Source organism: Enhydra lutris, unplaced genomic scaffold (assembly GCF_002288905.1).
Source record: "Enhydra lutris kenyoni isolate GAN:26980312 unplaced genomic scaffold, ASM228890v2 scaffoldscaffold2, whole genome shotgun sequence".
Taxonomy (NCBI): Eukaryota; Metazoa; Chordata; class Mammalia; order Carnivora; family Mustelidae; genus Enhydra; species Enhydra lutris.
Window position 1 is genome coordinate 53938437 of NW_019154086.1, and position 27640 is coordinate 53966076.

The 27640-nt window shown below is 39.0% G+C and overlaps 1 protein-coding gene across 2 annotated transcripts in view; it reads left to right on the forward strand.

The window, feature by feature from the left end:
- Positions 1-171: 171 nt before the first annotated feature.
- LOC111150446 (coiled-coil domain containing 191) overlaps positions 172-27640 on the forward strand; it is an 88169-nt gene continuing 60700 nt past the window's right edge. Inside the window, exons 1-7 of one of the 2 annotated variants that reach the window (XM_022507917.1) lie at positions 172-318; positions 2650-2688; positions 9909-10050; positions 14107-14250; positions 17494-17672; positions 19347-19570; positions 22441-22594. In XM_022507917.1, the coding sequence (XP_022363625.1) occupies positions 229-318; positions 2650-2688; positions 9909-10050; positions 14107-14250; positions 17494-17672; positions 19347-19570; positions 22441-22594 (972 nt within the window). In that variant the 5' untranslated portion in view covers positions 172-228. Of the gene's footprint in view, positions 319-2649; positions 2689-9908; positions 10051-14106; positions 14251-17493; positions 17673-19346; positions 19571-22440; positions 22595-27640 lie in introns of those variants that run through there. The other variant, XM_022507924.1, reaches the window with a different exon arrangement.

Here is a 27640-nt window from a genome sequence, read left to right on the forward strand (position 1 = left end):
AAAGCGAGCTCTAGTGACTGCGCGTCCGCGGGGCCGCTACCGTTACCATAGGTTACTGAGCAAACCCGTTCCGCCTGCGCAAAGCCTCCTGGGAGTAGTGGTTCGGCGGCGCCTCATATCTGCCTTCCTTGCGGCCGAAGGAACTACAACTCCCAGGACGACCCGGAAGGAGCCCGGCAAGTGAGCGGTCGTTCCAGCTTTGCGGTGGTGCGGGCCTGAACCTGGAAAATGCTGCTGGCCCCCCAGGAAAGGTCCTCCTCAAGGAAGAGGACGGGGCCGAATCGCTGGAAACAATTTACAAGGAAGCCGAGTCCCAAGGTGATCCATTCCAAACGGGAGCTCTGGGGGAGGAGGGGGGGCGGGGACCGGCCCCGAGGCCTGCCGGCTGGGCTGCGCTACCTCCCTCTTCCCCCAGGGGCATCCTTACCCGGCTCCCCCTTGCCTAGACCGCCCTGGAGACAGCATTGCCCTGGCGAAGGGGGCCTATGAACTTTGGGGTCTGGATACCTTGCTACTTTGGTAGGCAGCATCGTGAAAGAACTATTTCCATCTTCTTAAACAGGAGAGGTCGGCTAGTGCCCATCCTGGTGAAGAGAATTCTTGAACTCCCTCGTCACGCATTTCCACCTCCGCAATTATAGGGACGTTCCTGCACATTTCTTCCTTTCTTCCTTCCTCCCTCCCTTTCCTGTCTTTCCTTCCTTCCTTCTCTTCTTTCCAAATTTTGGATCGTTATTGGAGAGGGCAGATCTTCATGTTAAGTCCTCTGCCTCATATTCCTCCCTTCTAATTTTTCATAAAGTATCAAAACGAACTCAGGCATGCAAGTGGATATTAGACATACCAGTACTTGATTCAGTTGAATTCTTTTTTAATTCAACCAACATTTCCTTTTTATATCTGTTACCTCCTTTGATGCCTTAGCATCCAAAGACATGGAAAACTGGTAACCCTATTTTAAACTTGAAACATACATAAATGCCATGTGCAAAGTCATAGTCACACGATGTGCGCTTTCCACAGACTACCTTTTTAACAGCCACAAAAATAAATGCTTGAAATGTAAGTGGGAGTACCAAAATGGAGTGGCTTCTCAGCTTCCAGCTCCAGAGCAGTTTCACCAGCTGTTTTCACCCTGAAGTTACACTTTCTTAAAAAAAAAAAAAATTCTGTAGAGATGTGGCATTCTTAGGGCTCTAGACAATCGTGCTTGCAGTTTGTTTTAAATATATCTGCTAAATAATGCCCTGGACATATTCCACTTGGTGAATATCTTGCCCCAGATACCAGAGGGTTAGATAGGAACACTAGAGAGAGTTGGAAACAGAGTCTGCTCCTATTGTAATGTGCTAGTTCCACAAGAGATTGGATCCCAAATAGGTCATGGGTATAGACTTGATAATGAAAGGTAAAATTTGGGACAGTTTCTTAAGACTCCAAAAGGAAAGATTTTGCTGCTAGTACTCCTTGTTACTGCCTAGAGGATAAAAAGGAAAAAGCACAAGAGCTTCTTGAAGTTCAGTTGTGTTTTAATAGGATCAGCTCTTTCTTTGTTGCAGAGACAAAATTATTCAGCAGTACAGCTGCATTAATTAGTTATCTTAAGGTACTTTGAAGGTGAAGTGTTATGTAAGTGAAAGAGAGTATTACACCTTTCCTTCCTCCATGTGACAGTATGCTAGTTTAGATATTCCCTTCTTTATTTAAAGACCCCCTGAATTATTAGCAAAGCAAATACCTCTGTTTGCTAAGTGACTGTTATAGGGAATTCTACGAGCTCCTGAGAGTTACAGAGAGTGAAGAAAGGAGGTGTCCTACTGGTCTGATTTCTAATTTTAGATTAATATCTGACTGACCTAGGTAAAAATGATCTTTACTTCATTTTCTGCTTTATAAGACAGAATATTGATTATCTTCCACCACATCCTCCCACTGCCACCCCCACCCCCGGTTATATTGGACCAAACAACAGTCCTGCTATAGGTAAGATAGGAAAGCCCCTTGCTACAGGTTATTCTTGAAAAGAGGGACCTGAGGAAGGGGGCATACCCTTCTCCAAGCAGATTTGCTTCCATGACTTTTGAATAATCTGGCTCATTAATCAGTGCTTATTTAGTTTTTTATAAGGAATATATCTAGCATTCCTCTATTTTGGCTCTTGGAGAGCTTTATTTTTTTTTTAAGATATTATTTATTTATTAGAGAGTACGAGAGGAGGAGCAGAGGGAGAGAGACAAGCAGACTGTGTGCTGAGCACAGAGACTGACGCAGGACTCGATCCCAGGACCCTGAGATCATGACCCAAAGCAAAATCAAGAGTCCACCACTTTAACCGACTGAGTCACCCCAGTGTCTCCCTGGAGAGCTAAAAAAAAAAAAAAAAAATACACCTGGGCCCTATTCCAGACCAATTAAATTAGAATCTCCAAGTGGGCTTAGGCAGGAGATAAAAACAGAAGAGCTCCCAGAGAAGGTTTCACGTTTCTTCTTCTGACCATCATTCTGTGTTCTTGCTGAACTTGCTGATGAAATGGCTTGGGGAAAGAAAAAGGACACATTTCCATATTCTTTAGTCAGAAGGATAGATTAAAATGGCAAAATTGATAAAGTTATTGCTGTGTATTAATATTCTCTATATGTTATCTACAGCCTGCCTTTGACCCTGACAATGTGGAACACTGGATTAAGGTAAGGATGTTGCACAGTTAAGATAGAGAGTTAAGAGTCAGACATAATCTGATGGGAAGGAGTACTGATAGATCTCCATTTTGTGCATGTTTTGCTATTTTTATTCTCATGGGACTGTGTTGCTTTAGTTTTAGATTCCTTAGTATTTCTTTTTCATTCTGTTGCTTCTTCTGAAAATATGAATGAAAGAAAATTAGTATAAATATGCTCTTTTTTTTTAAAGATTTTATTTATTTATTTGAGAGAGAGCATTCACAAGCAGGGGGAGGGGCAGAGGGAGGGAGAGCTGTGGGGCTTGATCTTGATTTTGGGACTCTGTGATCATGATCTGAGCCAAAGGCAGACACTTAACCAATTGAGCCATCCAGGTGCCCTTAGACATGCTTTTTCAAATGTCGTGAGGATCCTATGGAGAGGACTAAAGGAGCAGGGGAGAAGAAGCTGTAAGAGAGGATGTGGTGGCCTTCCTCGGATATTGGAAAGACTGTACTGTAGTTACATTGATCTATGGGACCAATGCATTAGGAAAGCCGTGCATGCGTCGTAAGAGTTTTCTCATAACTGGAGGGAGCCAAAAATGGAGTGGGCATTCTCATAAAGAGATGTATTTTCTATCAATGGAAGTATTCAAGTGGATTCTAAATGGCCACTTAATGTTAGGACTAATGAAGAGTATGTTTTAGCATTCTGTGAGGGGGGGGACTGAGTTAGGTTAACTTTCTGAGCTCTTTTCCAGGCCTGAGATATGTGTTTTTGCGTCCAAGTACCATTTAAGTTGAAAGTACTACTAAACTACTTCAGGTGCACGCCTCTGAGTGTCAGTTTAGCATCCGGCCACACTCAGTTCATTTGTGCAGCATATGTTTCAAAATCATGCAGCATTTTCCTGGGAAAATACCATTCTGCCTGGTCGTATTTTGAAGAGCTATTACTTATCTAAATTGACAGGCATTATAAGTTCCAGATGGAACCTAAGCCACATGTAATCCCTGTTAACTATTTATTTATCCAGCCAGTATTTATTAAGTCCTTCTAAGTACTAGGCCATTCTGTTGAACACTGAAGATGGGGCAGGTATAATCCCTGCCTTCCCAGAGTTTAGAGTCCAGTGGAGTTAAACAACTTACTTAAAACTCTTGGGGGAATTAAGGGTGTAATAGAAGCATGTGGTGGGGGACACTAATATAGACGGCACAGAGAAGGCTTCCTGGTTCCTGCAGAAGGTCTGATTTAGAAGACCAGTAAAACAGATCTGCCGTTATGGAGGCCAGCCTCTGGGAAGCCAACCCCCAGCCTCCTACAAAGCCTAGTTTCCATGTCTGTGCTGAGTGTCCCAGTGCCAAGCCCCTGCAGGGCTCAGTTGCACATTTAGTTACTCTCCCCTCCAGAAGGGAAGATTTAAGTGAAAGAGAAGGATAAAATTCTGCTCTGACTTTATGCAGTTGTCCGACAGCTTGACTGGTTAGATTTTTAGCATCCCTCTAAAATTTCTGTGGTAGCTCTGTCTCCATTATGCCCTCAAATTTCTCATCTCAAAAAAAAAAAAAAAAAAAAAAGTAAGTCCTTACTTGACCCTGCAGTCCATTCTGATTATGGTACATCATTTTCTTATCCAGTGTCTTTGAATGTATAGTCTAGACTCCTTCCCTTGCATTTTCATTATCCTCTGGTGTCTACAGTAATTTTCCTCCTCCTGTTTCTGTTTCTCACCACTCCGCAGAAACAGTTGTCATAAATGACTTCCTGATCAAATCCACTGTTCTCTTCTTCATCCTCAAACTTTGTAAGGTTCCTTTGATACAGTTGTCACTTTTTTAAATTATAGAAATCTTCTCCTTCATTATCTTTTTATGACGCTGTTTTCTCTTGCTTCTCTTACTACTTTTCTGTTCACTCCTGTCTTCTTTAATGATTTTGTTCCCTAATGTAACCCAGCTCTGGGGGTATCCTAAACAGTTAGGACTTCTGGACCTAAGACTTCCAAATCCCCTTGAGTGCACCACCCTCTCAAAGTCAGCTTAGACCTTGTTCCATGGAAGAAGGAAGAGAATATGGAAAGGGTATGGAGCATGGTGAAGGTCGAGAAAGGGCTTTCTTCGAACAGAAGAGATCACTGGGGCAGCCTTGGGGACTTGGCTGAATCAGGTAACCAAAATCTTATGTGGTACCAAGAATTGGTAGAGCAGATTGATCCAGGCTTGAGAGTTTTCACTGCAGAAGCAAAGATGCAAGAGATCTGAGGCTTACGTAAGAGAGTAGCTGAATATCCAGGCAGAGTAGGAAGGAGGGGACCCTTTAAAGGAGGAAGAGGCCTAATTTTTTTTTTTAATTTATTTGACAGACAGAAATCACAAGTAGGCAGAGAGGCAGGCAGAGAGAGAGGAAGGAAAGCAGGCTCCCTGCTGAGCAGAGAGCCCGAAGCGGGGCTCGATCCCAGGACCCTGGGATCATGACCTGAGCCGAAAGCAGAGGCTTTAACCCACTGAGCCACCCAGACGCCCTGAGGAGGCCTAATTTGATGAAGGTTGTGGTTAGGTGCAACACCAATGTAGCAGAGGAGGGGGAGCAAAAGAGGTAGATGGACAGGAGGCTGATGTTGGGGAGGGGTTATCAGCTTTGGGGTTGAACAATGGAATATTCTTTGTGATGTGGTTCAGAACCACGTCAGTGGGTTGTGGAAGTACAATTGCAGGAAAGGCCATTGGAATACAGGAGTCAAGCAAACTTTGAGGCTGAAATGTTGGTAAGTCTTCCGGAGGGACGCTGAAGTCACTTAGAATCAGGCAGCCCTTGAGTAGAACTTTGCGTTCTGGGGAAGCTCACCGAAAATGCAACAATTCACTATAACTTACAATTTATCCTCATCCTGATTTGATTGACTGACTCGTCTCTTTACTCCTGTGCATTCTGTTACTTTGATAATTAAGCTTTTTAAACATTTTCATTGATTCTCTATTCTTAACTCTCAGGGATTCTGTATGCCACCCGATGAAACTTTAAATTCCAGATGGGCATTTAAGGCCCTCTGTCAATCTAGCTATAATACAAATCAACCTGCAACAACACCTTTGCTGATACTCTATGTGACTTTTGTCAAGCCAGTCTCCTTCCCCTTCTATCTTCCGTTTAGTTTGACTCACACTGATCCTCCAAGACTGGGATACCATTCCTCTCTGGGAGGGCCATTCTAGATCTTTCCCTTAAATTCAGCTTGAGATGTCCCCCTCAGTGAACAACTTCCCCTGACCCACCTCAACCACGTAATCCCATCTTCTAATACTTTTTCCCTGGGAATTGTATTGGCATTCATACACAATAGAGACTGCATTCAGCATTTGCCTGTATACAGAGTGATTTTTTAAAAACTTGGACACTCTGAAAAATATGTTACTCCCCAAACTATTATTTATAAACATGCAGTTTGCACTTGAGGGTATATTGAGAAAGTTGTGCTTGTACCTCCCAGCCTTGAGGAAATGAAAGAGTGCATTATAGTTGCTGTTCCTGCTGTCGAGTGGACATTGGGATTGATGTGTGTCATGGGATGTAAGGAGCTCTTACTGAGTATAAGATCATGGGAGTAACTTAAGATAGTTTCTTTATAAATTATATATTTACATGTAACACAGTTACTGAGTAAGAAACATTTGATTAGAAACTCTCTAATCACTTTGTGTTCCTTTAGAGCGATTCTTTTGTTGTGTCTTGCACACGTGGCACACGACGCAATAAATAGTAGGCAGTAGGTAAGTGGTAGTTAGATAAAGGTGAACTCTTTGATAGTCACTTTTTGTTTTGCTTTCCCCTCAATGTCCACTAAGGTAGTGAGAACAGTGCTAGCCTTCAGTCCTTCAATCAACTTGCTTAAATAGTAAGCTGTTAAATTGACACTTTGTGTTATTGAAATATAATTTAAGATAGACCTCTTCTGTCTCTCACATATTTATTTTGAGCAAAGTGGTAAGGATGTAATATTTTAAATAAGGAAATACAGAGACTATTTCTTATTTTTATTTTTTATTTTTTTTATTTTACAGACAGAGATTACAAGTAGGCAGAGAGGCAGGCAGAGAGAGGGGGAAGCAGGCTCCCCGCCGAGCAGAGAGCTGATGTGGGGCTCGATCCCAGGACCCTGAGATCATGACCCGAGCTGAAGGCAGAGGCCTCAACCCACTGAACCACCTAGGCGTCCCCAGAGACTATTTCTAATCCCCAATATCATCTAGTTGTTTTTATTTTTACCAAAATTTTCATTTTAAGTGATATTCCAAACACTTGGTTTGTGAGAGCCAAGCAAACAACCCTTCCTTGTAAGTACCAGCCCATGTCCTTCTTTATTACCAAAATCAGTCTGCCCCTGTGTCCAAGCTGTCTTTACCTCCTTTGTTAAGAATCTATACCAATTCCAGTTCAGGTGAGATGATCTCTCATACAGAGTTCTTTCTTTCATTCATAGCCTAAGGAACAAAATCTGCAATCCTGTTTTTGTTGTTTATTTTTTGTTTGTGAATGTTAGTTTAAAAACTGAAAGTTGATCCTTTTTTTCCCTAGTGGTTCTTGGTTTATAATGTAGGCCGAAGCAATTGTTAAAAAGTAGAAGGGAGGTACATTACACCATTGTTACTGGACAAAAAACTGCAGAGGGAGAGGTCAACTCTCAGTACAAACTAGTAACTAAATCACAATAATTTACCTTTAGAAACCATTTCTTTATTTTTTGCTGTGACACTGCTTTTACAATATGCAAAAGCCCAAAAAGAACTACCCAAGATGTGTTGTCACATTCTTTCTGCGTTGAATTTGGCAACATTTTATATTAGATTTATTCAGATTATACTAACATTTTAAAATGTTATATGTGTATATAACATACACATACATGATATAGATGAAATTCATATTGCTGTCTTAGAATTTTAAAACCTTAAAGGAAAGGACTATGTGCCAAGCATATTATGACCATCCAATAAATGCCGTATCAACCATCATAAATTTGGGCACATCAGAGGCCAAGAAATAATGTGGGAGACAGATCTCTCCAGAGTGACTCATAAAGAATGAATGATACTTTCTTTATTCTAACCCTGATTAGATCATGTTTTCTTCTGATTCATATCTTTTCCTGTGTGTTCTGTTTTCTACATCTTTTTCAAATTACCCTTAGCTTTTCAACTTTATTCCTCTGTTTCTAATTCAAACTTAATACATGAAACCCTTGAGAATTTAAAAGGTAAAGTCCCTGGCAAGTTTTGACTGGCCAGTCTTTCCAAGAAGGGCAGGAGGAAAAATCATTTTCAAAATAGGCGGGAATATAAACTGTGGGTAAGTACAGCTTTTTAAAATGAATTTTAGGGGCACATGAGTGGTTCAGTTGGTTGAGTGTCCAACTCTTGACTTCGGCTCAGGTTGTGATCTCAGGATTGAAGCTGGAGTCAGGGTCGCCGCTCAGAGGGGAGTCTGCTTGTCTCCCTCACTCTGCCTCTCCCCTTGCTTGTGCACGCATGCTCTCTTGCTTGCTTGCTCACTTGCTCGCTCGCTCTCAAATAAATAAATCTTTAAAAAAAAATAAATTTTACATATATTCATTGTTTTAACAAATATTTATGGGGCACCTGTTATATGCCAAGCAGTCTTATAGGTACTGGGGGTTTCACACATGATGAGGACAAACATGCCTGCTCACATTCTACTAAGGGGAGACAATATAGAGCAAAATATGTTATGAGGTCATAAGTGCTATAGAGAAAGAACAGAGAAGGGGAAGCTCTCTCTAGAGCTGTGAGGAGGGTAGTTACAATTTCATGTAGGGTAGTTCAAGAAACCCTTACTATGAAGGTGACATTTGGGTAAAGACATGAGGTGGCAAGAGAGTTGTATGGCTATCAAGGGATAGCAGTGCAGCAGAGGGGAAGTAAGAACAAAGGCCATGAGGTGTGACCATGCTTGGCATATTTGAGAAGGCATGCACAAGGTCGGTGTGGCTGAAGTCAAGTGAGCAATGGGATGTAGCAGAGGAGAAGGATGGAGAGTTTACAAAGGGCTTCATGGTGCAGGACCTTGAAGCACATGGTAAGGACTTTGATTTTTATTCTGAGTGAAATAGGGAACCATGAAAGGATTTTGAGCAGAGTTATGTACGGCTTTCATTTCAAAGGGACCAATTGAGCTGTGGTGGGAGACGATCACAGAAAACTTGTCAGGAAATTGTGGTGCTTTGAACCAGGTGATGGCAGTAGAGATGATAAGAAGGGGTCAGATTCTGGATATATTTTGAAAATAGAGTCAACAGATTTCCTGACAGATTGGTTTTGGGGTAAGAGGGAGAGAATAGATTCAAGGACTCCCGAGGTTTTCATCCTGAGAACTGAAAAAATGGCATTGTCACCTAGGTTGGAAGCCTGGGAATACAGCAGATGTGGAGGAGACCAAGTTTGCGGGGAGGGAGAAAGTCAGGGATTTAATTGTAAAAGAAGTTCTTTTATATTGTGCAGGTAAATCAAAGTGCCAACAGTTTGCCCACCTCCACCAATCCCATTAATTGGGCCATGTTTTTACTGTTGATTCAAACCATTCTGGATGGCTATAATCCCAATTTCATTGAGCCTATAGTTTGTTTAATGTATGATGGGAGGTTCATTCCAGGGGTAGGATTTTGAGGAAGTATAGCTGCTCTGCCTCTGCTTTATATTCATATGCAGATCCTAGTAGCATTGGGAGCTAATAATACTGTATTTTTTATTTAAAATAAAATATCCAAGTGTCAGGATCCCATCACTAATGCTCTAAACAAAAGTAATCTAAAGTTTAAGTAATAACTTTTGTTCAAAAATAAACATTGTGTATACATGTTAGAATTTGGGAAACTATTGCAATTTCATGTTTAAAAAATGAAATTATTTGGGGTGTTTAAGCCTCCAGGATTCCTTTTAAAATGGAACAGTGAGAGACTATGGACTCTGAAAAACAATCTGAGGGTTTTGAAGGGGCGGGGGTGGGAGGTTGGGGGAACCAGGTGGTGGGTATTAGGGAGGGCATGGATTGCATGGAGCACTGGGTGTGGTGCAAAAACAATGAATACTGTTACGCTGAAAAGAAATTAAAAAAAAATGGAACAGTATCTTAGTTGGTGGTAGAAAATCAGTTTCTTGAGTAGGAGAGAAATCCATTAGCCCTAACAAGGTTGTTGTCATCTTAATGGGTTTTTTTCTATGATATGAAAGAAGGTGGAGAAAGCCTCCGAATTTGCAGTTTCAAAAGCATTTTCTGCTACAAATTCCAATTTGTCCAGAAGGCTTTGGAGCGAAATCATAGATTTGGAAACATCTGAGCAAATAGAGGATCATGATGAAGTCTATGCAGAAGGTAAGAAAATACGTTTTTGCTGCAGTGTTAATAGTTCTTTAGAATACAGCCTGCTAAAGCATGACCCATGATGCATTTCAGAGTACAGGATGGAGACTTTTCTTTCTCTTGCTCTTAAGTTTTGTGTCTTCCTACCTCCCTGAAACTGATCTATCCTGGAGTGAACTCCAACATTATAAGTAAGGCTATATTTAAGACCCATTTTGTCTCCCAAAATGGGACCACATCCAGAGGCAGTTTGATACGACACAGCTGCCTGGTGGGTGTTATAGGTGTCCCTCCTGCAGCACGGAGGGCAGCATGATCACTTGATCTAGTCTTAGGAGATCATTTGACCATTAATTTGTAAATCCACTTTATTCTTTATGAAGAGAGTCTAAACTTCTCTAACATTCCTACCTCCCCAAAACATTTACTCTTCTGTAATTTAGTATTTAGTTTCTGATACTCTGGGGAACCCCAGCATTTAGGAATGAAGAGATCAGGGGAACCAGCAAAGACTGGAAAGGAAAGGCCACAGAGATAGGAGGAAAGTCAGAGCGGCCATGTCCTGGAAGCCAGCTTCCATTTAGACTATTGTCTCTTTTTATTCCATTAATTTATTCTATTAAATGGCTCTATTTATTCATAGCATGTCTTCATTCAAAATATACACATATATAAGATTATAAGTATGTATATAATAACAACTTAAGTTTATAATAACTTACCTTTATAATAAAATCTATTATATACAAATATATATATAATTATACCTGTGCCGGGTACTATTTTAGGCACTGGAGGAACAGGTTTTGAACAAGAGAGGCAAAGCCCTTGCTTTCATGGGATGCACATTCTACTGTAAGAACAAAGGAAACTTAAAATTATTAGGTAGTGATAAATCATTTGGGTTTGGACCTGAGTAATAAGAAGGAGCCAGCTAACCCATAATGGTGGAAGGGCATCCCAGACAGAGGGAAAAGTAGCATCAAGAGTTAAAGTACAGACAAGCTTGGTGTGCTTCAGGAACTGAAGGAAAACCAGTGTGGCTGGAACTTCCCAATGGAGATGAGCTTGCAGGAGTGAGCAGAATACCTGTTACCTATGGCCTATAAGCCTGGTAGGAGAATTTAGATTTTATTCTGAGTATGATGGGGCATCATTGAAGGGTTTTAAGCAGATCAATATTTTAAATATACAAAAGTGAATTATAGGGGAGAAAAGAAGGGAAGAGGGAGTTCAGTGAGAGGCTGGTATAGTGGTCTGGGTGAGCAGTAAAGGCCCTTGGTCTTGGGCGGTTGGTAGAACTGGAGATGGGAAAAGAAGATTGGTTCTGAAATTGGCAAGGCTACACCTTGCATACCCTGTCTCCCAACCCACTGGTGGGAATACATAATATACTTTATCCTCTTAAAGTTTCTGAGAAGTCATGCTGTCTAAAAAATGTTTAGTTACCCCAATTCCCAAGTTTCCTATACTTTGAAACTCTTTTTATCCTGAAATCCATATTCCTATCCTGAAGAATTAGTGCTACACATTGGAAAGTACTAGTGTATATATGACATGGTTTTCAAAGGCTTATATCCTTTTTTCTCCTCTCATCAATCATCTATTAATACTCAATAAGAACCAATGTTCTAAGGAACATAGTTTGAGAAACTCTGCTGTAATATAGCCTTAGAGCCTCTGATCCAAAAGGAGATGTTCCTGCAGTTGAACCCTCCAAGGGAGGGCAGTTCCCGTTCTTTGTTCTTTTGGGGGACTGCATAGCAAACCCCCATTTACTAATGGATGGCATTTAGTAAATCTGACTTATTCACATATAAATTATTATACATATAAATGTCTGAATCATTGTACACAGGGTTACTCAGTAAATATCTGTTCCCTTGGGCCGCCTGGGTGGCTCAATTGGTTAAGCAACTGCCTTCGGCTCAGGTCATGATCCTGGGGTCCCAGGATCAAGTCCCACATCGGGCTTCCAGCTCCATGGGGAGTCTGCTTCTCCCTCTGACCTTCTCCCCTCTCTTTCTCTCTCTCTCTCTCAAATAAATAAAATCTTTAAAAAAAAAATCTGTTCCCTTTCTCTACCTTCCTCTGAAAGTCAATAACATTGCTAGTATACTTTTTACATGGTTTCTACTATCTTGATTCATTGTTTTCTATTTTATATGTCCTGTATTCCTATCTATTTAAAATGCCTTTTGGCCTCATTTTTTTTTTTTTTTTAAGATTTATTTATTTGACAGAGAGGCAGTAAGAGAGGGAACACAAGCAAGGGGAGTGGGAGTGGGAGAGGGAGAAGCAGGCTCCTCACTGAGCAGGGATCCCCATGCAGGGCTCGATCCCAGAATATTGGTATCATGACCTGAGCCAAAGGCAGACGCTTAAGGACTGAGCCACCCAGGCACCCCACCTTTTGGCCTCATTTAATGTAAGAAATATTCCATTCCCTCAGCGCTCTATGTGATCATGGTAACACATGTTATGAAGATAGTGCTGAAATACATACTTTTCTTTGACATCCCTATGTCCTACCCGTAGAGCTGTTTGATAATGATGATAGTGATGAAAGTATTGCTAAAGTAGACATTTTCTCTCATACCTATATATTGAAGATTTCTGAATATTTCTAAGAAAGAAATTCAAATAGAAGTTGGCTTCCAGGATATCTCATTATTTGATTTTCCTCCTACCTCAGTGGCCTCTCCTTCCTAGTCTGCTTTTCTGGTTCTGCCTTATCTCTTCAACCCCTAAATACCGGAGTTCTTCAGGGCTTATTCCTGGAACCAGTTCTCTATCCATCTTCCTCTTTTGGTGCTCTCATCCACTTCTGTGGCTTTCAATTCTATCCATATGCTGACGACACCCACATTTATTTCTTCAGCTTGGACTTCTCCCCAGAAATCCAGAGCGGTATAGCCAATACCTGTTTGACATTCTTATTTGTATGTCTCCTAAGCATTTCAAACTGAACTAGCCTAAAACTGAATTCCTGATCTTCCCTCTAAACCTGCTTGTCCCTCGGCCTTCCCTGTCTCAGTAAATGGCATCTCCATTTTTGCAGTTGCTTCAGCCAGAAACCTTATAGATTTCCTTCTTTCATTTCCCATATCCACTACATCAGCAAATCCTGTCAGTTCCACCTCAAAGCAATACTTTCTAAAATTGGACCATTTTTATTACTTCCTGTCCAGGTCCAGGCTACTATCACTTCTTTTCTGGATTATTGCATTTATCTCCCAACTGTTATCCCCTGCTTCTGTGTAAGGGATTTTTTTTTTTTTTTAAAGATTTCATTTATTTATGTGTAAGGGATTTTCAACCTCAGCACTGTAGATGATACAACAGATAATTAGATAATTATCTTTGGGGCAGGGGCTGTCCTGTACATTGCTGATGTTTAACAGCATATCTGGCCTCTGCCTACCAGATGCTAGTATCACTTAACCCTGTTACAATAACCAAAAATGGCTCCAGATGTTGCCAAATGTCCACTGGGGGGACAAGATCATCATGATCTAGAACCACAGCTCAAAATCTGATCCCCACATTATCTCTTTCCTTTGTCTCCTGTTATTCCCCTTCACTCACTCCTTTCTAGCCGCACTGCCTCTTTGCTACTTCTCCAACACTCTGGACATTCTCTTCCTTAGGGCCTTTGCAACTGCTTTCCCTCTGCATGGAATAAATAAGATTTCCTCACATGTCCATATGGCTCACTTCCTCACTTTCTTCCCTTTTTTGCCCAAATATCTTCTCAACGAGGCCTTCTTTGAACCCCCAGTTTCAAACTGTCAATACTTACCTTCCGTTTCTTTACATACCATTTCTTACCTGTCAGCTCTGTTTTTCTGATTTACTTATTTATTGTCTCTTTTCTCCAGTTAAAATGTAAACTTGGTTGGTGATAAGTTTTATTTGTCCTTTTCTGTTTGTTGCTCTTTTCTCAGCATCTAGCACAATACCTGACACATGATAGATACTCAGTATTTACTGAGTGAATCAAAACAGTGAAAGAAGAAAGTCTCTGAAGTAATAGTAATATTAAATTTTTTTTTGTTTTGTTGACAGCTCAGGAGCTTGTCAGTGACTGGTTAGACACCAAACTTAAGCAAGAACTAGCAAGTGATGGTGAAGATGATGCTGAAGACACTGGGTCAAATACCCTTCCTATGCCAGAAGCCAGTGATCATTTGAAATATGACAAGTTTGATGGTAAGAACTTTTTTGATTGTTCTAAGCTTTAACATCTAATGAATGTATCTAAGAAGTCTTTTTAATTGTTTTAAATAATGAATGATGATCGCTTCTCGGCCTTTTGGCTAAGATCAAGTGTAGTATCTGTTCTTATCAGTTTAAATAATGAATGATATATTATTTGCTATGGTCTGCTTAGTTTTATAATTGGCTTTAATTTTTCTTGGTTCAATTTAAATTACTTACATATATCCTCAATACATTCATGGTGTTTTTTAAATTAAAATATTCTATTTGTAATTCTTCTTATGACTATAATAGCAATTAATGCTCTTTGAGTGTCTCTTCCCATATATTGATGGATGACTCTTTATTTTGATGTGGCTACATTTAAACATTTTACATTTATAAAAGAGTTTACTGCTTATACGGCCAACTAGTGAGTGAGGGTTCATTGAGTGTACTCGGAATTTGGTATTTTTTTTCCTCAGCATAAAGGTAGGCCCGGCAATGGTGGTGGCAGCTCCTCGTGTGACTCACACACATGCTTGGTAAACTCACCTGGCAGCATTCCCCTTGTTTAGGACTCTACACAACCTACAATATTCCCAGCCCAGCAATCACAAAATCATGAGCTCTTAAAGTTAGAGGAATCCTTCAAGATCACCTGGTCTGATCTCCCCTTTTCACCCCCTCAGATAGAGATCATTCCTTAGTATCCCTCACATGGGTGATATAATTTCTGCTGGCACATCTCCCAGGATAAAGGTGCTATTGTCGGGCTCTAATCCTCATATATTTTCTCTTGGGAGAAGTAGGAGTTTGACCTCTGTAACTCTTTAGTACAAGAGAAAATAATACCATGTTCCCTCTCCCAAGAGAAGTATTGTTGTTTTTGTTTGTTTGTTTGTGATATAATCATGTCTGATCTCTCCTATACTTCAGTGTTCCTAGGTTAAATATACCAGTTCTCAAAACAGTTCTTCATATCACATCATTTCTAAATCTTATTATGCTGGTTGCCACCTTTTGGATGTTTTCTAATTTATTAATATCATTATTAAAGTGAGGCATTTCCATACTTCATATTTATTCTGAAACTGTATGGAATATAGTGAAACTATTAGTCCTTTCATATGATGCTAATAGATCTAGTTGTATTTATTTAGATTGGCAATTATCATCTAGTATCATACCAGGCCTCACTCTTCTTATGCTTGTAGAGTTTTTTGTTCTGTTTTCTTTCTTTTTTTTTTTTTTAAGATTAAAACATTCCTATTCTGAGCCATTAAAAAAGGATATTTACCAAAAATATTGATTAACATGGGATTATCTCAATAGACACAGAAAAAGTACTTGGCAAAATCTAACATCCATCCCTGATAAAAAAAAATACTTAGCAAACTAGTAATTCCTCAACCTGACAAACGGCACTTACAGAAGACATATAGAAAACATATGAAAATGACAAACGTAAGTCGTACCTTATGTTTGTATGTACATAGGTAGGTACGTACGTAGTCGTACCTAAATGAATTACATTTAATTAAATATTCCAATTAAAAGACAAAGATTAACAGAATGATTTTTAAAATATATAACTATATGCTATCTACAGGAGACACAATTTAGATTCAAAGACATGAATAGATTGAAAGTAAAAAGATGGGAAAAGGTATACTATGTAATCATTAACCAAAAGAGACTGAGAGCAGCTTACTAATATCAGGAAAAAAAAATAGACTTTACCATAAGAAATTGTTACTAGGGACAAAGAAGGGCATTTCATAATGATAATAAGGTCAGCCATCAAGAAAACATAAGTATAAAATACATACACCTAATAAAAGATTTCCAAAATAGGGGTGCGTGGGTGGCTCAGTTGGCTAAGCATCTACCTTCAGCTCAGGTCATGATTTTAGGGTCCTGGGATCGAGCCCTATATCAGGCTCCCTGCTAAATGGAGAAGCTGCTTCTTCCTCTCCCTCTGCCCTCCCCGTTCATGTTCTCTCTGTCTCAAATAAAATGTTAAAAAGGAAAGAAAAAGAGCCCCAAAGCACATGAAGTAAAAACTGACAAAGTCAAAGGGAGAAATAGATAATTGCACAAGTCTCCAAATTATTTGGAGACCTCATACCCCATTTTCAGTAATGCATGGAACTAAACAGAACATCAATGAAGAAGATGTTCATATCATTAGTCATTGAGAAAATGCAGATTAGACCTACCTTGAGTAACCATTACATACCTATCAAAATGGCTTATATCCAAAGACTAACCATACAAAGTATTGTTGAGGATAGAGGAACTGGAGCACACCAGTACTGCTGGTGAGAATATAAAATTTTGTAACCACTTTGGAGAACTGTTTGACAGTTTTTTAAAAAGTTGAACAGATACTTCTGTGATCCAGCCATTCCACTCCTAGGCATTTTTCCAAGAGAAAAGAAAGCATATGTTCATACAAAAACTTGTACACAAATGTTTATAACAACTTTGTCATAGCCAAAATCTGGAAACAGCCCAAATGTCTATCCATGAATGAATGAGCAAATTATGGTATACCCATACAGTGGAATACTAATCAGCAATAAAAAGTGATAAACTGTTGATACAACAACATGATGAATCTCAGAGATAATTATGCTGAGTAAAAGAAGCCTGACCAAAAAGAGAGTACATCGTGTATGATTTAATTGATAAGAAATTCTAGAAAATGTAAATTAATTTATCGTGAGAGGAAAGCAGGTCTGTGGTTGCCTGGGATAAGACCGAGAACATGGGGAGGAGTGGGAGGAGGAGATTGTAAATCAGCATGAGAACCCTTTTGGAGCTGACAGACATGTTCTTTATCTTGATTATAGTCATGATTTTACTGGTAGATGTATATGTCAAAACTTATGGTAGACTTTAAATATTTACAGTGTATTGTGTGTCAGTTATACCTCAATAAAGCCATTTAAAAAAAACAATGGAGTCTTCAAGGATGTTTAGACTGAAGTAGTGTCTTTTGCATTTGGCAGTGAAGGAGTATTTTGTGACTTGGGTGAGGGTAATTCCTCATGAGTGGAATTTTTTTCCTCTCATTTGAAGGTAGTTAATTGCTGAGGCCTGTGCTCATCCAATTGGCATTATCAGTTACTATTTATTGAACACTCACAGCTTTGTATTTTTATTGTACCAGGATTATATAAATATGGAAATTGTACTAAATTTTTTTTAAAATTTTCCCTTTTTTTGTTGTTGCTCTGTCTCCCCCAGAGTTGTGTGGCTATTTGGAGGAAGAAGAGGAAAGTACCACCGTTCAAAAATTTATAGACCATCTGCTCCATAAAAAAGTGGTGGATTCTGGAATGTTGGAAGATCTTGGAATGAATGGAAACCAAGACAAGCAGCAGCAGAAGGATCCTCGTCTTACCATGGAGATGAGACATAAGCAGGTGGGAGGGAAAAACAAAATTAAAATGGGTAACAGGAAGCAGTCTTTGTGTAGCACATTTAATAAGCTTAAATAAAGACTTAGGCTTTATTATGAAAAAGAGTGCCATCTGTGGTTTGGTTAGAAAGAATAAAAATAAAGTAGAACTTCAGAAGAAAAATAATGCTCATAAACTGAAGACAGGAAACAATTTATTTAAGAAAACCAAAAAAAAAAAGAATAACTGATTTTGAACAATGGAGTGGTGAACTAAACTTTATTAGTTTGTATATGGTATTATCTATTATAAATATGTAGATTGGTTTTGCTTGAATTTGATTTTTGAACTGTGGCATGAAAATATTAATATCATGAATATTCTAGTGAATGTTATAATGATAATTCTTTTCCAGACAACTGAAAAATTCACTCATTTTGTGATTATAATTTGAAAGGGAGGACAGATCTGAATTAAATCTAGTTCAGCTGTTTTGAATTAGAAGGGCATATGTGAACTTTCTTCTCTTCAAAGGGAATAAATAGTGGGTTATAGGAAAAAGATGTGTCTCAACTCTTTGTAGGGGATCTTCAGGAAATCAGAATGACCAAGTCTTTTCCACATGTCCAGAACTAAGACTGAACTAGAATGAATGTCTATACATTGTATCTTGTTTTTTTATAACCCTGAATTTCTGATTGCTTTAAACTATCAAGATGTGCCTAATCAGCACTGAGGATGTTAGAAAAAGGGTTAGAAGTATGGTTCTAGTTCGGGTTTATGATAAAAGGGAGGAGAGAAGGTTCAACAAGAGATTGCCAATATCTACAAGTCTTAACAAAGTGGAGAGTAAAGTAAGGGTAAAGGTCAGTGAAGAGGGAGGTAAAGGAGCACTCCTTAATTCATAGCTAGAAAGGGCTCTGGAAAATTAATAGGTTTGAAAAATTGTGCTTATTCAGAAATATCAGTGAAAGTCATGGTTTTGATTTCCAAATATGAGCTAGAATCATTAATACATTTAAATAACAATAGTGAATAGTGTTGTGTTCCTCATAGCAGTAAATCACTGTTGTATCTTTTTTTAAAGATTTTATTTATTTATTTGACAGAGAGAGATCACAAGTAGTCAGAGAGGCAGGCAGAGAGAGAGAGAGGAAGAAGCAGGCTCCCCGCTGAGCGGAGAGCCTGATGTGGGACTCGATCCCAGGACCCTGAGATCATGACCTGAGCCGAAGGCAGAGGCTTCACCCACTGAGCCACCCAGGTGCCCATCACTGCTGTATCTTTCACGATGTAGTCTCCCCAAAATACCTGTATTCTTTCTTAAATTATAATCAGCATGCCCACAGGGCCTCCATAAACAGCAGTAGTATACATCTTAGAAAATTTTAGGGGTGGGATATCATTACTAAGTAAGAATCCAGAGCTTGGCATCTGACCCGTAGATTTTCAACGTTTCCATGGTGCAAATCATTGTCAGAGTTCTGGGAGTCTCTCACCTGACTTCATCTAGACTCTTGTATTGGCTCTTACCCAGGTAAAAAATGAGTTTTTCGTATTCTTCCAATGAACAGTGGGCTCCTGGACCAGAATGTTTCAAACTGGGCATATCATGAACCTGAAAATGTATTCTAAGCTTTTGTTTTATCCTTTTCTATTTGAAAGGCTGCGTTTCACCCTCATTGTATTCTCTTAAAGGTAAAAGAAAATCGCATGAGACGTGAGAAAGAACTGGAGCGCCAGAGAATGGAGAAGACCCTGAAAAAATCGGTCTTCTTAGAGGCTCAGTATTTGGTGCAGGAAGAGAAGAAAAAGAAGGCTCTGGAGGCCAAGAAAGAGGAGGAGGAGATTCAAAGGGAGATGGTAAAGCTGCGGAGGGAGATAATTGAGAGGAGACGCACTGTGGAAGAAGCATGGAAAATGTAAGCCAACCGTGGTGAGCAGTGTGGAGGGTTTTTTTTTGTCTAAGCAGTCATTTTGGAAGTTAAAAATATGGACATTGTGGTAACAAAATACAAAGAAGAAATCACCCACAATTCCACAATCTTAACAAATTAACTGTTTACATTTTTCTATTTCTTGTGGGTCTTGATCCCTTTACATATTTAATTGCAACCATAAAGTACATTTATTTTGCTTGTTTTAATTAACACATTGCTCAGAGTCCTGAGGTCTCAGTTCCATTGAGTTCCTAGACTGTAATTTATGTAATGACCTTCTCCCCATCTGATAAGCATTTCAACTATTTCAGGTTTTTCACCATATAATAATGCAGTGAGCTTCCTTAAGCATAGAGTTTTTTACACCCTTAGGCGTGTAATTACCAAGTTAAATGGTATAGGCCTTTGAAGACTCTTGAAACATCGCCAGATTGCTTTCCCAGTGGGTTGTACTGATTTACACTATTGCTGGCAGTGGGCCGGTTTACCACACTCTTCTTAGAACCGGGGAGTACTATCATTATTTTTGCACTTTTAATAGGTATTATATTGGTTAGTTTGCATTTCTTTGGTTACCTGAACAGTGTTAAAGTTGTCTGCTAATTGTGCAGACACCTTTGTGAAGGGTGTGAGTGTCTTATCTTCTGATAATCATACAGAGTCATCATTGTCTCCCAACCACTGATAAAGCACAAGAATATCTGACATAAGAGGAAAATCAAAATAGTCCTCACAGGATGTAGTACTGTTATGTATCGGCATGCAGAAAATGAGCTTCTAAATGAAATAACTAGTGTATTTATTCTGAGAAACAGCACTGATGCATGAACTGCAAAACGCCTTGGAGCAACGTGCCTGAAGGGACTGAATACTCAAACTCAGAGGCCAGAAAGACCTATTAGATAATTCCTCCCACCCCCATCAGCCTACACAGCTTTTCCCCCTGTGGTCCTGATTGTTCTGATTCTATCCAATTTAAAACAGCTCGGCAGTGGACAGAGTGCTTCGCTCTTTCAAGTGCCAGGCTCAGGCCTCCTCCAGACGCCATTCCTTTCAGAAAGCAATCACTGGTGTTTTAGTGAATTCTTGCTAAGGTCGACCTTACTTTTCAGATTGCTTTTAAACCCTGAAAAATCTAGGCTGACCTAAAATACATCATGAAAACAAGTAACATTTGATGGTAGCGGGACGCTCTGCTCATAGCGGGCACTTGACAGATGCTCACTGACCACTCGTTTCTTTTAAAAGTTAAAATCTTATCTGTGGTTACAGTGATTCAGATAACATGCTATAGTGCTAGCAGAGGAGCTGATTTAAACGTTCCAGAAGGCAATTTGGCAATAACAGGAGCCATAAAGTTGGTGTTACTGCTTGACCTGGAAATTCCTCTTAGGAAAATACCCCCAAGAAAATGATCAGAAATCCAGACAAAGATTTGTGCACAAAGATAATATAATATTATTCATAATGGACATTAATAAATACTGGAGAAATTAATGAAAATGGTTATACAATGAGACAGTACTGACATATTATCTGTTTTTTTTTTTTTCTGGATATATGGATGGCTTTTATATCTCCAGTTTTTCACAATGGGCACCTATTCCTTTCATAACAGATACACATTTTAATGTTATTTTAGAAAATCATATCCATGGTATTAGAACTGTATTTCTTTAAATGGCCACTGGGATCTACCTATAGCTGTCTAATATAACATTGTTATGGCATTTGGATAGAGTCAATAAAATTTTATTATCGATAGAGCTTTTTAATTTATCTGTAAGCTACCCTAAATCTGCTTCATTGCATAGTTTCAAAATATCTCCTCTAAGAGATTATTAATTATTAATTTATTAATTAAGGGGAAGATGGCAACTTTATACTGGAGAGGTCCCCTTAACCAAGTGATGGTTAACATCACCAATAATAAGATACAACATTGTGTGCTCCATGTCGATGAGAATATAGAGTATTCTGGCATCCCTCTCAACTTGAGTTTCTGTAAGTTGAAGGTGGAATTCATAAAGACAGACTTGTGTGAGTTTTCACAGCTGGTTTGTGGCCAGAGCCCATGAATCCCAATTTCTGACTAGGTGCTGTTTTTACTGTATTGTTGGTAGTATATAGACGTTCCACACATACATGTACATATACTTTAGTACACTCCAAAAAAAAAAGGCCGTGACTGACCCGTGAGCTTGCTTGAATTGGCATGTGGAAGAGGGATGACCTGGCTGAGAAAGGATATGTGGGTGAGCCAGAGGATGACCAGAGAGATGAGCAACAAAGTTACAGAGCGATTCCTGTCACTTGCCTGAAGGCTTTTTCCTTATTGTTATTTCTGTTTTTTCTCTTTTCAGCTATGTTAGAATGAACACAAATTTCACTCTCTCCTTACACAAGAATACCTGATTCTTTTATTATTTTTCTCCTTAGAAACTTTGTAAAAAGGCTTGGGGTAAAAATCTCATCCCTTTTTCTTTACCTGAGAGTCCTTTTTTTGTCCCTCCCTTGGAAAAAAAGAGAGAACTTATGTCTACATGTTGTTAACTCTCAAATTTTGATCAGTGTATTCCTCAATGATATACTCAGTAAAAATACTTTACTAAAATATTTATAGGGCTTTCTACTTTTCAGAGTATAACAGATTCTTATTTCATTTAATCTACATTTTATAAAGGAATAAACTAAGGCTAAAAAAAAAAAAATCTCCCTACAATGTAGTTTTAGAACCAGATCTAAAAATCTGTCTTCTGATGGAAAATTCAGTGTTCATTCCACTATAGTAGGTAGTAATTACCCATCATTAAGTCTGTTGTTCATACATGTATTTTTTAAATTGTTAACAGAGAGAGGAAAAAGCAGGAAGAAAATTCTCCAAAAAATGCCAAAAAAGGCATGTTTCAAAATGATTATGTTCTTCTGGATGAAGAAAAAATGTCAAAAGAAAGAAAGAAGAAACTGAGAGAGTTATTAATCCAGACTTTTAAGGAAAATCATCAGGTGGGAATTATAACATCTCTTTTTTCAGCATTCTGTGACATAAATGACAGAGGGCTCCATCAGAGATGGGCCAATGTCTCACTAAAGCCCAGCGGAGCCTCATTGCAAATACCAAATTGCCCACACTGTTGGTTCTGTGCTGCCCAGCCAGAACCATGGCCAAAGGCATGGGACAGTGCTCCATTCCCCTGTCTGGGGCTATTCTTATAGATACTCTGCGTGATCTTGGGAAATCAGGTGTGATTTAGGGTGGCTTCCTAAATTACTCTTTTCAATAGCATGTGACTACAAATGTAGATCTCTGGTAGGTTTGAAAGCTTGGCTTCCACAGTCTTCTGGATTATTCAGAATTATTCAGAAAAGTCACTTGCCTTCTGGTAGCTAGGATCTTAAAGCAAGGATACACTTCTCCTTTTTATGGTCTGCATTTTTATTACTCTTTTCTCTTTTTATTTAAAAAAAAAAAAAGGTTAGGGACGCCTGGGTGGCTCAGTTGGTTAAGCAGCTGCCTTCGGCTCAGGTAATGATCCCAGCGTCCTGGGATCGAGTCCCACATCGGGCTCCTTGCTTGGCGGGGAGCCTGCTTCTCCCTCTGCCTCTGCCTGCCATTCTGTCTGCCTGTGCTCGCTCGCTCTCCCTCTCTCTCTGACAAATAAATAAAAAATAAATAAATAAATAAATAAAAATTAAAAAATAAATAAATCAAAATGATTTCTCTTAAAAAAAAAAAAAAAGGTTAATTTTTATTGATAGGTGGGCTTCCTTTCCAGGCCATCTAAGCAGAAGTTTCTCTTAGTGAAGTGGGATTGACAGCAGTACGCATTTGGGACTTATAACATTTCAGGTGAAAGGGATTAGTTGGAATGTTTGTAAAATGAGAAGGTTGGATGAGAAAAGATAAATATGGATATTTTATATTTCTTGTAACACACACCCAGAGCCTTAGGCTTTGCTGAAATTCAGTGAAAGTTCGTGAAGTGAATGCAGGAATGCACTGATTTAACAAGAAAAAAGACAATGTCAAGATGATATTGAGGGAGCTTGATAAATCTAGGACAGACTTATAGAAGTCCTGGAAATCAGTAACAGGAATTTGAATATAATATTGATAACTGGGATATGAGCAAAAGCATAATCTAAACGATTTAAAAAGAGAGAGACATGAGGTGCCTAGGTGGCTCAGTCAGTTAAGCATCTGCCTTTGGCCCAGGTCATGATCTCAGGGTGCTGGAATGGAGTCCCGTGTCAGGCTCCCTGCTCAGCGGGGAGTCTGCTTCTTCCTCTTCCTTGTGCTCACTCTCTCTCTCTCAAATCTTAAAAAAAAAGAGAGAGAGAGAGAGAGACTATGATGGAGGCATTTTGGACTGATGAGCAAGACATAATTATTGAGATATAGAACAACAAGAGCTTTGGTCAGAATTTTGGCTTTAGGATTAGCGAGGGAAGAGTAGCAGGATTAAGAGTTGGAATTAACATTTTGAGAAAGATTGGCAAGGACTCAGATGTTGTATCCTTCACGAGACAGAATTGATGTGTTCTACAATAACAGTTCAGATTTCTGAAGGAAAATAAGAAAGGAGATAGTACTCAGGGGGCCATCTAGAGAAGAAGTGAGGAAACGTGCCATGATAACGTTATCCAACCAATGAGAGATGAATAAGACATGTGTTTTCTAGAAACTTAATTTTTAAATTTCAGTGAAGTTCACTGTACAGGAAGAAATAATACATGTTTTAGATAGAAGTGGCTAGCTATGAATTTTAGACACTTGTAAAGAGTTTTACAAAATTAGTGGTCTACCTAAAACAGATTACTCAGTTTTAAAAAGACCAACCAGTGTAACTTAAAAATGTGATTATGAATAAATTATCTCCACTCCTCACAGATTCTGCTTGATCTAAGCCTACACTATATTGTTGTTAAGTTCTTACTTTGAAATAATTTTAGGCATACAGAAAAATTGCAAAAACAAGACACAGAATACCTGAATTCCCTTCACGCAGCTTTCCCCAATGCTAACATCTTATACAAGTGTAGCATAATTATCAAAACTAGGAAATTAACCTTGGTACGATAACATTAAATACCATCAGCTAAACTATAGACCTTATTAGAATGTCACCAGTTTTTCCACTCTATCCTTTTTCTATTCCAGGACTCAGCCCACAATTCTGCATTAGAGAATGCCTAGGAGTATATAGCTAGGACTCAGTCCATAATTCTGTTTCATATAGCTGTCATGTCTCCTTTGCCTCTTCCAGCTTTATGATAGCTCCTTAGTCTTTCCTTGTCTTTTGCGTCCTTGACAATTTTTAAAAGTGCTGATCAGGTATTTTGTAGAATGTCTCTCAATTTGGGTTTTCTGATATTTTCTCGTGCTTAGATTGAGATTATGCATTTGGGGCAAGATTCCTACAAGAAGTGATGCTGTGGCTTCTCAGGATCATATCAGGGGTACACAATGTTTGTACGCTGGGTTTCTGTACTGTAAAGTGTCTTTAATTTTTATTTTTTATTGTGTTTTGTTTTGTTTTGTTTTTAATTTTTTGAGAGAGATCGAGCATGAGCAAGCATGGGTGGGGCAAGGGAGAGAGGGAGACAGAGAATCTCAAGCAGGCTCCATGCCCAGTTCAGAGCCTGATCTCACAACCCTGAAATCATGACCTGCGCTAAAACCAAGAGTCAGAGGCTTAACCAGCTGAGCCACCCAGGTGCTCCTGTACTGTAAAGTTACCATATCTCCTTTGGAATGTCATAGAGGAGATATTGTAAAACTATGCAAATACCCTGTTTCTCCTTAAACTTTGACTTGTTAATTTTAGCATCCATTGTTAGATCTTGCCTGTAACATTAATGTATTTGTCTAATGATGATATTGTATTTCCCTCATTTCTTCTCCATTTATTAATTGAAATGTTTCTAGAAAGAAAACCTGTCCTTTCTCCCCATTTATTTTTTTCATTTATTCAGTTATATCTTTTATCAGTATGGGCTCATGGATATTTATTTTATTCTGTGGGTAATCTATTACTATCATTGTTTACTCTGTTACTCAGGTTGTTCTGCCTTTGGCCATTGGGAAATCTTTCAGGTTGACTTCTTTTTCCTTCAAAATTCTTCTGTCCTTTTTTGAGCACTTTCTTTTTGGTACCATAGGACATTCCAGGCCCATCTTATAGTTTCCTTGTTCTAGCTGTGGAATCAACCACTAGTACATGAAACTCTAGTTTCTTTATTGGAGAATATTATTTAGAAACCCAAATATGAAGTGCTATGACTTACATATTCATGTATGAATTACTGCTACTGGGGTGTCACTACTCAGCAGACAGAGCTGGGAAATGTGTATACTAACCCAGACATATGTAGACATTATATGTATTTCTGTGTTTGTCTATCTATATACATATTAAAATCTGTGAGTCATACTGGTGTCTTGAATTCCAGTACAGTAACACAGGGGTCATCATAACCTTCCCTCTTCCTTATTTATAACTTCTTTCTATAACTATCTGTATGTTTATTAAAATAATCATGAGTTCATAATGATGCCTTCAGCCCTAATCCAGCACTACACGTTTCAGTGTACCCATTCTCCCTTGCTTACTTATAATTCCTTTCTCTGGCAGTGAGAAACCTGGTGCCCATTATCCAAAATATATTTACTTATTTAATCCTGATGCACTATAAAAGTAGTTTCAGAATTGCTGACCTGTACTGCTATGTAAACAAATTCACTAACCAGAGTACATTATTTGTACATTATTTTCATTTTCAGTCATATTCAGCCAGAATATTATTACTTAAGTTAGTTCTGTTCTTCCCCTTCTGCTTCAGTGTGATTATGTTATTCATTTGCAATATGGCTAGTGAACCTGTAATTTTTATTTCCCCCGTGTATGTGAGTGTAACTGAGACATGGGGAAAATCCACCTGCCAGACTCCTCAGGCTTTTACGTAGACTTGGCTGAAGACAGGACAGTCCTCTGGTAAATGCCACGGAGTAGCAGGCCCCTTGGGCTCATTACCTTGGTCCCCAGTCCACATCTCCTCGCCTGGTTCTAAAGGAGTCTAAAGCTGCCCTTGGGTAATGAAACTTGGACACTCAGCAGCCTAAATACAACCACAGGATAAAAAGGGGGAAAATGCCTAGCTGGCTTGCAGTGAGCGGCTAGATAACAGGAAACTCTTGTCAGCGCTCTCAAAATGGTTCACTGGCACAAACCCAACAGCAAGCTATATAGAGTATTTGTAGGAAGACTTTAAAGAATCTGTTTCTAGGAGGAGTTCCAGTTCAAGCTCCTTTAATTCTTGTAATTCCCTGTGCTTTAACTGTGGATTGTATTTGTTCCCGCAAACAACCTTTTAGCATCATGTGTGGGCCCAGTCATTCAATAGGAGACTTGTGAGAGAAACAGAGCTGGCCCTCTCATCCAACCAGAAGTTCAGGTGCAGCGGTGTCCATGCGTCTTCCCCACACATATTTCATTGCCTGGTCTCTTTGTTTTATCAAAAACATATCTTTTTGTATAGAAACTTTTTACTTCCATTTTCCATCCTATTTTCTCTTTGATCTTGTAGTGAAATCTCTCGGGGAGATGCAGCAATCCTCATGTCATTGCTAATTAGCAGAAACAACAAGGGATTAACTATGAAACTCTTATACTATTTGGGAAATGGCCCTCTTAATTCTCACCCTGTTCCGAAATACATTTTATGTTTTCTTAGGAAGATGAGAAAGTCTGTGATCTCTTGCTGCTTGTGAAAGTTGAAGAGAGCAAGAAAAGATGGGTTGATATTAACTTAAATCTTAATTCTGTGGGGGAAGGTTTTTGGTTTGCTTATGGTTGGGTTTTTCTGTTAGTAAGATTAATAGTGACCCAAAGGAATCATTGCTTAAGGCATAGCACCTTCTAAACCACCACGTTCCCCCCCCCAACTAAACCAGGGGAACATGAAGATACATGGAAAAGAAGCCTAGATTTTTCTGACAAGATGATGAAAACTGTAGTTAAGCACCTTGATTTATATAGCACGATTCATCCC